General features: G+C 40.6%; 1 protein-coding gene across 1 annotated transcript; it reads right to left on the minus strand.

Annotated features, from left to right (window-relative positions):
• Positions 1-1,214: 1,214 nt before the first annotated feature.
• LOC112233753 (transmembrane protein 128-like) lies at positions 1,215-11,759 on the minus strand. The gene is made up of 5 exons (XM_024401570.2): positions 11,564-11,759; positions 4,593-4,725; positions 4,102-4,263; positions 1,683-1,791; positions 1,215-1,474 (listed from the first exon to the last, which is right to left on the minus strand). Exons 1-4 carry the CDS (start codon positions 11,661-11,663, stop codon positions 1,692-1,694), a joined length of 495 nt encoding a protein of 164 aa, XP_024257338.1. The 5' UTR covers positions 11,664-11,759; the 3' UTR covers positions 1,215-1,474; positions 1,683-1,691.
• Between the last annotated feature and the right edge of the window lie 1,708 nt (positions 11,760-13,467).

Consider the following 13,467-nt stretch of genomic DNA (forward strand, 5'->3'; position numbering starts at 1 on the left):
CCAACCTGACAACTGTGGGAAGAATTGGAGTCAACATTGGCCAGCATCCCTGTGGAACGCTTTCCAACACCTTGTAGTCCACAAATTGACTCTGTTCTGTGGGCAAAATGGGGTGGCAACTCAATATTAGGAAGGTGTTCCTAATGTTTTGAAGTGTTTTTGGATTGTGTAAACCTCAACAGTAATTGTGTGATGTCGGGGATACAGGTCTGTGTTCCAAACAAAACAAATACAATTGTGCTTGCTCGACAAGGGTAGCCTAGTGGTTAGAGCGTTGGACTAGTAACCGGAAGGTTGCAAGTTCAAACCCCTGAGCTGACAGGGTACAAATCTGTCGTTCTGCCCTTGAACAGGCAGTTAACCCGCTGTTCCTAGACCGTTATTGAAAATAAGAATTTGTTCTTAACTGACTTGCCTAGTTTAAAAAATAACAATAATAAAAGTTCTTCAACGGCACAGTTGGAGACTTTTCTTGGGATCATAAAAGTGCATTTAAATTACTTAGGAACTGTGCACATTTTGGAGAGTTGTGTGGCCACGTGGAGTTAGAAGTAGACCTCTCACTACCCCACATTTTCCAGGAATATTCTTATCATGTTACTGAATGTATACAGAGTATTTTTCAGATATTGTTCCCAACAAATGCATTGAAAAGTGCAGGAAATGTAAAATGCACATAAAATCAACAGTAATATTTGGATTAAGTCTTATGTCAGATGAACTGTTGTGTCCTCACCTTTGGTCTAATAATTTCCCCATTATCTCCAAATTGTTCCCTTTCAGTTGCTACCATGGTTATGCATATGCTTTTCATATACTTCTGTAAGAAACATTTCAATTTAGCCCTAAGGCCAATTCCTACGAGTGTAAAGGGTTTTAAGGTGACTTGCTCAAGTGTATCTTATTGCAGTTGTTATTAAAGGGTGTTTGATTCTACAACCATCTTGCAGGTGTAGGCCTGTACATTTTTAGGTAGGCCTATAGATTTTCTCAAGGAGATTATAATAACTGATCCCACAACAGTTAGACAACTACAGTATAGCTCATCTTGATGCAACAAAAACCTTGAGGATTATTTGTGACCCAATGAGTGGAAGAATTTTGTCCACTTAAATGACCTATTAGTCCCACATACAGTATTAAATAAAGACACTCAAGTTCATATCAATAATTCTGACAGTTAGACTTTTTGCCAACAATACAGGAAAACAAGGTTGACATTAGCTACAAACCATTATTTATTTAACAGATTTGACAGAATGTAAGGACACATTTACAATGTTAATAGCACAATGGCTTTGTGACTCAAAACTACACATGCGATTCAAAAACATATACAAAAACAATTAAAGCACTTAAAAAGCTTTGGTAATTTATCAAATATAATATATTTACGCAAAAAAAAAAACTTCCCTGAACATTATCAATTTGTTAACACGAAAGTCAAACTGACGTCATTGTTGAGGCTTTAGTACTGTAAATGAAACAAAAATAATTGCACTCAGCAGTAGATACTTAGTTATCTATTATTGGTAGTTATGCAATACAATGATATCAGTTTGAAATGGAGGGAGAAGTATTGGATGGAACAAATATTAACAATACAGTTCACAATACCGATTCTTACACAATCTATATTGTTGATTCATAAGACCATCTTTATTTACATGTTGCCATCTTACCTTAACATCTCACCCAAGCATGGATATGAGCATAACACCACCCATGAACTGGGTAAACAGGAGGATGGGGGTGAGGAACGACCACACAGGCCACAGTGCTATATTTAAACTGGGGAGAAGAAATAAAAAAATGTGCTTGATCAAAATCATTCTTTGATCATCTTTGGAGATATTGTAAAATAGGCTAACAACAATGTAGCCAGCTAGCTATGCCATTTGTGTCTATTCACATACAGTGGCTTGCGAAAGTATTCGCCCCCCTTGGCATTTTTCCTATTTTGTTGTCTTACAACCTGGAATGAAAATATATTTTTGGGGGGTTTGTTTGATTTGATTTACACAACATGCCTACCACTTTGAAGGAATATATATATTTTCAATATATTTTTTATTCTGAAACAAAGAAATAACACAAAAAACAGAAAACGTGAGCGTGCATAACTATTCACCCCCTCCCCCCACCCCCAAAAGCCAATACTTTGTAGAGCCACCTTTTGTAGCAATTACAGCTCCACGTCGCTTGGGGTCTGTCTCTAAAAGGTTAGCACTTCTAGCCACTGGGATTTTTACCCAATCTTCAAGGTAAAACTGCTCCAGCTCCTTCCAGTTGGATGGGTTCCGATGGTGTACAGCAATCTTTAAGTCATACCACAGATTCTCAATTGGATTGAATTCTGGGCTTTGACTAGGCCATTCCAAGACATTTAAATATTTCCCCTTAAACCACTCGAGGGTTGCTTTAGTAGTATGCTTAGGGTCATTGTCCTGCTGGAAGGTGAACCTCCGTTACAGTTTCAAATCTCTGGAAGACAAACAGGTTTCCCTCAAGAATTTCCCAGTATTTAGCGCCATCCATCATTCCTTCAATTCTGACCAGTTTCCCAGTCCCTGCAGATGAAAAACATCCCCACAGCATGATGCTGCCACCACCATGCTTCATTGTGGGGATGATGTTCTTGGGGTGATGAGAGGTGTTGGGTTTGTGCCAGACATAGCGTTTTCCTTGATGTCCAAAAAGCTCCATTTTAGTCTCATATGACCAGAGTATCTTCTTCCATATGTTTGCTTATTTTCTTTGTAAAACAATGTTTTTTTTCTGGCCACTCTTCCGTAAAGCCCAGCTCTGTGGAGTGTACAGCTTAAAGTGGTCCTATGGACAGATACTCCAATCTCCGCTGTGGAGCTTTGCAGCTCCTTTAGGGTTATCTTTGGTCTCTTTGTCGTCTCTCTGATTAATGCCCTCTTTGCCTGGTCCGTGAGTTTTGGTGGGCAGCCCTCTCTTGGGAGGTTTGTTGTGGTGCCATATTCTTTCCATTTTTTAATAATGGATTTAATGGTGCTCCGTGGGATGTTTAAAGTTTCTGATATTTTTTCATAACCCATCCCTGGTCTGTACTTCTCCACAACTTTGTCCCTGACCTGTTTGGGGAGCTCATTGGTCTTCATGGTGCCGCTTGCTTGGTGGTGCCCTTTGTTTAGTGGTGTTGCAGACTCTGGGGCCTTTCAGAACAGGTATATATATATACTGATATCATGTGACAGATCATGTGACACTTAGATTGCACACAGGAGGCCTAATTATGTGACTTTGGTTGCACCAGATCTTATTTAGGGGCTTCATAGCAAAAAGGGGGTGAATACATAGGCACACACCACTTAAGTTTTTAATTTTTTGAAACAAGTGATTTTTTTCCCTTACACAAAATAGTCCAAATTGGTGAAGTGAATGTCCATTACATGAAATCCAAATAAAAATCAACTTAAAATTACAGGTTGTAATGCAACAAAATAGGAAAAATGCCAAGGGGATGAATACTTTTGCAAGACACTGTAGATCAATAACAGGGTATGCTTTAATGAATATTAAGGTACTTTTGCGAAGATTTCAGGAAGGCTGCCGTGCTACAGCAAACAAAGAAAACTAAGGAGGGGTGCTCGACAGCAATGACAAAAATCCAACAAAAAGGGTTTACCCAAGGAAAAACTTCCAAAAGGACTAATTCGAGGCAGAGACGAGTTGGAGAACAACAAAAAATAGATTCATTTCTTATTTTCTCACTTTAATCCACTGTTGAGGATAAACAATGGATTAAAGTAAGCAAATAAGAAATTAATCTGTCTTTTTTGTAAACCCTTGTTACTTTTTGCAAAGTTAAGTGATGGATTTCCTACAGCCTTCGTAGCTAAAGTAATATGTTATTTCTCTGCAAAATCCCGCCACAGGAGAGTAACAATTATACAAATGTATGTTTGACAGTTAATATTCTATGCTTGAACTAATGAAATTTGTAACATTAAGCACATTGCACTTCTACAAGAGGCGTAAGTTAATTTCGGCAAGAGGGTAAAAAAACATCCTTTATGTTAACACATCCCATGTCAGTTTTGAGGATGTACAATGTAATTGAAAGAGTATTACCTGCATGATGCTGCAATGAAGGCTGCTGTGGTAATAGGGGCAATAGCAGGGTACTCCTGGTCGTAGTCCTTTATGCCCTTGAACCACTCCAGGTATACAATGCTAAATGTGGCCAAAGATAGACATATTCCCAGCAGTATGACACCAAGATTGAACCACCAGCTGGAAAACAAAACCCCAAAGCAGCAAATACATGATAGGAACTTCGGTAAATGTAGTTGTCATAATTGCGTTTCTGCAAACATTGAGTATTCAGATAATCCTGCATGAATGAAATGTGCCTAACCAAAAAAGAACAAATAAGCACAATATTTGGGACTTTTCCAATTACATTGACCAATTCTCAAGTCTGGATCCAGGTTAACAACCCATTTGATTAGCCTACTGATCACAGATGACCCACTGCAAAGACCTACACACACAATTCCTCATCTTTTCAAACTAGCTGGATTGGTTTGTGGACAAAATATTTTTTTTCATCAAAACAACACCTTTTGATATCCTCATTCTCCATGAGGACCCGGAGGAAGTCGAAATAATACGTCAACCCAACAGATGACACAATCCAGAAGACAGAATGGCGGTTGATCCGAGACAGTGGTTTGGCATCTTTCTCTTCTTGACCTGTTTGAGACAAAATGCCATGGTCACTGGTAATGAAGTAGGCCTAGATCATCACTTATTCAGTATATTTCTCAAAAGAAACAGCAAAGGCCTACAGTGATCATGTGTAATTTCGCTCACAGTTTAGTGTTTAGAGATTTGTTGAAGGGTGCTACACAATCTAGCTAGGCCTATGCATGATGATAGTAGGCTGTAGCCTAGGCTATTCAGCATCATTGAGTATAATGCTGAATATTGTCAGTCTGCCAAGGGGTTATAAAAACAGATTGAATTTACAACAGAATATGAGAACAGAAGGTTCCCAATCCGCACCTTTTAAAAGGTTCAAGACATTTCAAGATGAAACAGATAGCACGAGGGGCAGTAGGCGATAAGATAATTTTTTGGAAAGCCTATTAATCCCTATAATTTAGCAGTTGATTAAAAGTATCAGAGACAGGAGTTGGCTGGTGAAGTGGACAAGCTGCGAGGTCTGTCCTCAGGTATGAACCCAGTGCACTGGCATTGGAACAAAAATCTCCTCTAGTTGAAAATCCGGCCCACCAAGTTCCCGCTGTCTCATACTAGACAGTTCAAATAGCAACTTCAAAGGTCATTTAATAGTATAAAAATAAGGGAATATTTCACATGAATAATGTGGCACAAAATATCGCCAGCGTAAAAGAATACCATTAACTGGACCATCCAGCCAGCCAATGTTGGGTCTGCTGTTTCTTTTGATGCATATCAGCTTACACAAGCACTGGGCTGAGTCTTGAGTACAGTCCAGAAGTATAGTCTGAAACTATCATGTTGCTGCAGTGCTGACACAGCATTTGCACAGTCAAAACAATCAAGAATCAGTGGCATGTTGCCCAGTTTGGTCCTGAAGATAAGACAATTGTTCTCTCTGTTGTCAAATCTGCCTGCTGGACCTCCTGTGTGATGGCACAATGTTGGCTATATTTAAGTGATAATACCTAAAGCCGTGGTTTGGAGGATATATTGGGCCGTGTTAGGTTCGAGACTAGGGTTTCAAAATTCTGGGAACTTTCAATAAATTCCCTGGTTTCCAGAAATCCTGGTTGGATGATTCCGGATTTCCTGCTTATTCCCTTCTGATTCCGTGATCCTCCAACTAGGATTTTGGGAAACCAGGGAATTTATTGAAAGTTCATGGAATTTTGCAAGCCTATTCGAGACAAATACAATGGTTAGAATCATTAAAAACATTATTTTGGAATTCATACGATTTCATCCTTCCACGAAGATATAGTCCCGAGGTTGCTAGTCTGGTCGTTCGTTCGATTAGCATTGTTTCCAGCCAAGGTTTACAGGTTGTTCAATTGATTGGCAGGTTGCTATGGAAAACAAAAATGGTTGCTATGGAGCAGGGGTTGGAACCAAAATTATTTTCCAATCGTTTCGAACCACTATCCGACCAGTATAATAAAGGCCTGAACTGGTTAGAACCAGAAAAGTACCCGTTTATATTGTTCCTTTTTTAAACCAGTGAAAATCAATAGAGCAGCTTTCTATGGACCAGGCAAACTAGTTGTTTACATGCTTGACGAACAGACAAGTGTAGTGTGTGAGATGCAACTGAAATTTTGCATGGTGGGGAGAGAGCAAGATAGGGGGTGGACATGGAGGAGGCTTGGCATCATAATATGAGGTGCATTATGTGTTTAGTATATTAGTAGGCCAATCATTACTTCAACGAATGACATAATTATATGCCAACTAGATTCCTAGCTAGCTACGGACAAACGGTTAATATTGTAACGACCCTGGGTTTATAAGCGCGGAAATCGACTCTGAGCATGCTTTTGCGGCACAGTCAATAGCGCGCCAGAACTCGGGCTAGAAGGTTGAGGGTTCGAGACCTGCTCCCTGCCGTTTCATTACATTGGTGTCAGAAGTGATCGGACCTTGCATCCACGACAGTGCGTGTGCTTGGCCGGTGAGAGCGTTCCTGTAAGACGTAAAGTCGCAAGCTAGCGCGAGGACGCGCTCTTTGAAAGGAGGGAGTAATGCCATACAACACTCCTTCCGTGGCCTCCAACTGCTCTTAAACGCTAGTAAAACCAAATGCATGCTTTTCAACCGATCGCTGCCTGCACCCGCATGCCCGACTAGCATCACCACCCTGGATGGTTCCGACCTTGAATATGTGGACATCTATAAGTACCTAGGTGTCTGGCTAGACTGCAAACTCTCCTTCCAGACTCATATCAAACATCTCCAATCGAAAATCAAATCAAGAGTCGGCTTTCTATTCCGCAACAAAGCCTCCTTCACTCACGCCGCCAAGCTTACCCTAGTAAAACTGACTATCCTACCGATCCTCGACTTCGGCGATGTCATCTACAAAATGGCTTCCAACACTCTACTCAGCAAACTGGATGCAGTCTATCACAGTGCCATCCGTTTTGTCACTAAAGCACCTTATACCACCCACCACTGCGACTTGTATGCTCTAGTCGGCTGGCCCTCGTTACATATTCGTCGCCAGACCCACTGGCTCCAGGTCATCTACAAGTCCATGCTAGGTAAAGCTCCGCCTTATCTCAGTTCACTGGTCACGATGGCAACACCCATCCGTAGCACGCGCTCCAGCAGGTGTATCTCACTGATCATCCCTAAAGCCAACACCTCATTTGGCCGCCTTTCGTTCCAGTACTCTGCTGCCTGTGACTGGAACGAATTGCAAAATCGCTGAAGTTGGAGACTTTTATCTCCCTCACCAACTTCAAACATCAGCTATCTGAGCAGCTAACCGATCGCTGCAGCTGTGCATAGTCTAATGGTAAATAGCCCACCCATTTTCACCTACCTCATCCCCATACTGTTTTTATTTATTTACTTTTCTGCTCTTTTGCACACCAATATCTCTACCTGTACATGACCATCTGATCATTTATCACTCCAGTGTTAATCTGCAAAATTGTAATTATTCGCCTACCTCCTCATGCCTTTTGCACACATTTTATATAGACTCCCCCTTTGTTTTCTGTTTTTTTGTTAATTGTTTATTCCATGCCTGTAACTCTGTGTTGTCTGCTCACACTGCTATGCCACAGACTCTCGATAGCGCGCCGGACCTCAGACCTGCTCCATGCTGTTTCATTACAATATGGAGGAACTTTGAACATCCGAGAGTTGTCTCAACGCCAAGGCTAGCTCAACGCCCCTGGACCAGAGCTAGCTAACAAGCTTGTGGGTGCAGTTGCACCAGAATTTAAAACACATCTTACCCTTTGGTTGTTAATAAATCCAATGTGACACGTCATAACTTTAGCATCCTTAACTAGCATAGAAACTAGCTGGCAGGCAAACAATAGAAGGTTACAGAGTGAGTGCTTTGCATAGGCGCTTTGAAGGCATTTTTTTGTAGGGACTCAAAAAAATGCTAGGAATGTAAAATAACATTATTAACCTATTATCATGCCTTTAAAATAATGGTTCTGTTCTGGAACACTAGAGATCACTTTCGTTCCCAGTTCAGTTCCTCAAATTGTTATTTTCCGTTTTTTTGTTCTGTTCCCATAGCTGGTTCCAACCCCCACTACCGAGGCTCTTCTCCCGTTGCTAGCTAGCCAACTACACAGCTAACAATCACTTCAAATTGAAGCTGGAAAGAACGCAACTACTGCATTTAGTTTAGTTTGACATTTTTTTATATATACATTAAAATTATTCTAAATAACACAATTTCACAATGTTTTCTGAAAGAAAAACATGTCTTTATCAATCACTTCTATAGTATAGTTCAGAGTAAATAATTTGGTGTGATGAACAAATAACAAAGGAAGAAATGCAGAGAACAGGGGAAAGCAATTTTACCAGTACTATTTAGATTGTCATTTTGGAGACACCTATTGGAAACACGTGTCAACTGCTCTCAAAAAGGTTGGTCTAGTTTTTAGGCTTTGTGGGTGGATTTTGAGTGGTCATTGGCCTGCAAATTTTAGAAATCTATGCAGGGTTGCCATGTTTGTGGTTTTCTTGAAATTTGGCTACTTTGAAAACGATGTAGCAGGTGAAAATGTATTGGTCGGGTTTTTGGGCCACTTCTAAATTGGCCAGAGACCACCATGGCATTTCTCTTAAAAAATATACACTGCTCAAAAAAATAAAGGGAACACTAAAATAACACATCCTAGATCTGAATGAATGAAATATTCTTATTAAATACTTTTTTCTTTACATAGTTGAATGTGCTGACAACAAAATCACACAAAAATGATCAATGGAAATCAAATTTATCAACCCATGGAGGTCTGGATTTGGAGTCACACTCAAAATTAAAGTGGAAAACCACACTACAGGCTGATCCAACTTTGATGTAATGTCCTTAAAACAAGTCAAAATTAGGCTCAGTAGTGTGTGTGGCCTCCACGTGCCTGTATGACCTCCCTACAACGCCTGGGCATGCTCCTGATGAGGTGGCGGATGGTCTCCTGAGGGATCTCCTCCCAGACCTGAACTAAAGCATCCGCCAACTCCTGGACAGTCTGTGGTGCAACGTGGCGTTGGTGGATGGAGCGAGACATGATGTACCAGATGTGCTCAATTGGATTCAGGTCTGGGGAACAGGCGGGCCAATGGGTCTGAGGATCTCATCTCGGTACCCAATGGCAGTCAGGCTACCTCTGGCGAGCACATGGAGGGCTGTGCGGCTCCCCACACCATGACTGACCCACCGCCAAACCGGACATGCTGGAGGATGTTGCAGGCAGCAGAACGTTCTCCATGGCGTCCCCAGACTGTCATGTCTGTCACATGTGCTCAGTGTGAACCTGCTTTCATCTGTGAAGAGCACAGGGCGCCAGTGGCGAATTTGCCAATCTTGGTGTTCTCTGGCAAATGCCAAATGTCCTGCACGGTGATGGGCTGTAAGCACAACCCCCACCTGTGGACGTCGGGCCCTCATACCACCCTCATGGAGTCTGTTTCTGACCGCTTGAGCAGACACATGCACATTTGTGGCCTGCTGGAGGTCATTTTGCAGGGCTCTGGCAGTGCTCCTCCTGCTCCTCCTTGCACAAAGGCGGAGGTAGCGGTCCTGCTGCTGGGTTGTTTCCCTCCTACGGCCTCCTCCACATCTCCTGATGTACTGGCCTGTCTCCTGGTAGCGCCTCCATGCTCTGGACACTACGCTGACAGACACAGCAAACCTTCTTGCCACGGCTCACATTGATGTGCCATCCTGGATGAGCTGCACTACCTGAGCCACTTGTGTGGGTTGTAGACTCCTTCTCATGCTACCACTAGAGTGAAAGTACCGCCAGCATTCAAAAGTGACCAAAACATCAGCCAGGAAGCATAGGAACTGAGAAGTGGTCTGTGGTCCCCACCTGCAGAAACACTCCTTTATTGGGGGTGTCTTACTAATTGCCTATAATTTCCACCTGTTGTCTATTCCATTTGCACAACAGCATGTGACATTTATTGTCAATCAGTGTTGCTTCCTAAGTGGACAGTTTGATTTCACAGAAGTGTGATTGACTTGGAGTTACATTGTGTTGTTTAAGTGTTCCCTTTATTTTTTTGAGCAGTATATATATATTTTTTTTCACTGTTACCTGCTGCTGCTATGAGTGAGTGAGAGAATTGTGGGGAGGGCCGGGGAGGTGTGTGAGCGTTGAGAGCACTGGTTGAGAGAGTGCTGCAGCAGAGGCAGCACACCCACACATTTTACGAGTTGTAGGTAGGCTATTTAGATTGGTAATTATGGAGACATCCCTTTTCTATAAAACATATTAACGCACTAGAACTGCTATAATGGCAACAAAGCATGGAAAACGACTTTAGATGCACTAGAGCTCTTAGATAAATTCTCTCAAAGGTGGTTTAAAGTAAATTACATTCTGATGTCAACTTTTCTTATGGATAACAGAATCAAGCAAAGGGTTTTACTCGTGCTCAGTTCTAGGGTCTGGAGTGCTGCGTGAGTGGAAATTTTAAATGGAAGTTATGGAACTGCCTAACATGCTTCTGTTATGGGGGAAAAGTCCACAATGAAAATGACATTAAATGTGGAGAATGATAGGGTATATTTACATCACGTAGGATATTAATTTATATGCCATTGTAGGATACTGTAGCCTACCATTTGATACAATAAATATATTGAAATGACGATATCACTGAAGCCATTGCAAATCAATTTGTGCCACTTGTGTAGCCTACCTGGAGGCTTGTGTTATTATGCAATTATTAATGGCCATGTTTAATTCATTAAATTGAAAGTTATCAATTGCGATCATGTTCACAGCTCTATCGCAAATGTATCATTGAGGATATTTCCCTGAAATTATATGTTGGCCTACCAGGGGCTACAGGTTACCTGCATCTAGCTCAGCAAACTATGGCAAAGTTTAATTGCAATTAGAAACCCAGATTTTAGTCAGTAGCATATGTCTATTGAATTAAGTCAATCTCGCAAATAGGCCATTTATAACGGTTTGTAGGCTTAACATCTGGCACATAACAGCAGCCCATGTACCACGGGAATGACTTATTTTTTTTACTGTTTTAATTACGTTGTGAAACAGTTTATAATAGCAATAAGGTAACTCAGGGGTTTGTGGTAACGTTATATGGCCAATATACCACGGCTAAGGGTTATGTCCTAAGAACAGCCATTGGCCGTGGTATTTTGGCCATATTCCACACCTCCTCGGTGTAATAGCAATTTGAAATAGGGAAGTTGAATATGATAGGCAACGACACAGTCCAAATAAGTTATTTACGACTCATTCACTGATTTGTTACTTCTTGAAACTGTCGTCTGTGCTAGCTGCTGACGTTAGCTACGAGGGTATTTTAATGGCTAATAGTTAACTTTACTTACTCTTTTCGTTGCGGTCACCTGCTGAAACCCCTTGCATAAGAAGTTCAGCATCTTTCTTGAATCTATTTCGCAGATTTACGAAATCACTACCAGCAAGCATGTTTGATATCAGGCTGTTTGTCTTGTCTGACTGGCTAGCTTTGTCTAACGCTTCCTGTTCGCAGGTTTGCTGGTGACGTTTATTTAATGCGACAGTCCTAGCAAGGGGAAATCAAAGAATATAGGCGCGTTCCTTTTCCCAAGTTTTCGTGAAGCATGCAAAATGTTACAATTTTGGTGTTATAAGCAGTGGTTTAAAGTACTTATGTAAAAATAATGGAAAGTACTATTTACTACTATTTTTGGCTATCTGTACTTTACTATTTATATTTTTGACAACTTTTACTTCACTACATTCCTTTTTACTCCATACACCAAGAGAACATCCCTGGTCATCCCTACTGCCTCTGATCTGGCAGACTCACTAAACACATGCTTTAAAGGATGTCTGTATTGGAGCGTGCCCTTGGTTATCTAAATTTTTAAAAACAAGAAAATTGTGCTGCCTGGTTTGCTTAATATAAGGAATTTAAAATTATTTATACTTTTACTTTTGATACTTAAGTATATTTTAGCAATTACATTTACCTTTGATACTTAAGTATATGTAAAACCAAATACTTTTAGACTTTTACTCAAGTAGGATTTTACTGGGTGACTTTTGTCATTTTCTATTAAAGTATCATTATTAAATGTATAAGAGAGATCTTATACATTTTGTTCTATGATGTCTCATCAGCTAACGTTACTCTTTGTGAATTTTGAAGCACTTATGTAATCAAAACAAGTAAAACGCTAACAATGTGCTAACATCTAAAAAAGAAAACTACACCTCAGGTCTCATGCCTTTGATGTATAGCGGACATGCTGTGCATGTACCTTATCAGATGGACCCAAAGTCTTCTCTGGACATCGTTCGGAAACAATAAAATGAGCACCTTCCCGCTGAAGAGATATGGTTGCAGCCTGGAGCAAAACAATATACCATCCTTGCGTTTTTGTTAGAGCTGGTAAGCAGAAAGCTAACTAAGATAACTAGCTTTTTGGCGGACTGTAGCACAGACTAGTTTGCGTGGTTGGCGTGATGTGAAATGTTGTAGTTCCATTTCTCTTTTTCGTTTTGTTTATTAATTTGACCGTTTTAAAAAACAAGCACACATAAAACTTTAAAAAGTGACACATGTACATGAATAAAATCATTGAGCATAACACACAATAAAGTCTGGGACTTATTTCCATTGTGGTCCTCTTGAGACAATATGGTTAGACAACTCGAACAAAGTATGGCAGTGAAATAGTAAAACAAAAACAGAGAAGAAGAACATCTACAGTTGAAGTCAGAAGTTTACATACACCTTAGCCAAATACATTTAAATTCAGTTTTTCACAATTCCTGACATTTAATCCTCGTAAAAATGACCTGTCTTAGGTCAGTTAGGATCACCACTTTATTTTAAGAATTTGAAATGTCAGAATAATAGTAGTGAGAACGATTTATTTCAGCTTTATTTCTTTCATCACATTCCCAGTGGGTCAGAAATTTACATACACTCAGTTAGTATTTAGTAGCACTGCCTTTAAATTGTTTAACTTGGGTCAAATGTTTTGGGTAGCCTTCCACAACCTTCCCACAATAAGTTGGGTGAATTTTGGCCCATTCCTCCTGGCAGAGCTGGTGTAACTGAGTCAGGTTTGTCGGCCTCCTTGCTCGCACACACTTTTTCAGTTCTGCCCACAAATTTTCTATAGGATTGAGGTCAGGGCTTTGTGATGGCCACTCCAATACCTTGACTTTGTTGTCTTTAGGCCATTTTGCCACAACTTTGGAAGTATGCTTGCAGTCATTGTCCATTTGGAAGACCCAT

The sequence above is a fragment of the Oncorhynchus tshawytscha genome, linkage group LG02 (assembly GCF_018296145.1).
Source record: "Oncorhynchus tshawytscha isolate Ot180627B linkage group LG02, Otsh_v2.0, whole genome shotgun sequence".
NCBI lineage: Eukaryota > Metazoa > Chordata > Actinopteri > Salmoniformes > Salmonidae > Oncorhynchus > Oncorhynchus tshawytscha.

What these genes read in the sequence shown, in the direction of transcription:
- LOC112233753 (XM_024401570.2), bottom strand. Translation starts at nt 11,663, where the DNA reads ATGCTTGCTGGTAGTGATTTCGTAAATCTGCGAAATAGATTCAAGAAA. An exon ending in AGGTGACCGCAACGAAAAGA is followed by an intron (nt 4,726 to 11,563) that starts GTAAGTAAAGTT and finishes TGTCTCAAACAG; the next exon opens with GTCAAGAAGAGAAAGATGCC. An exon ending in GAGAATGAGGATATCAAAAG is followed by an intron (nt 4,264 to 4,592) that starts GTGTTGTTTTGA and finishes TTTGTTTTCCAG; the next exon opens with CTGGTGGTTCAATCTTGGTG.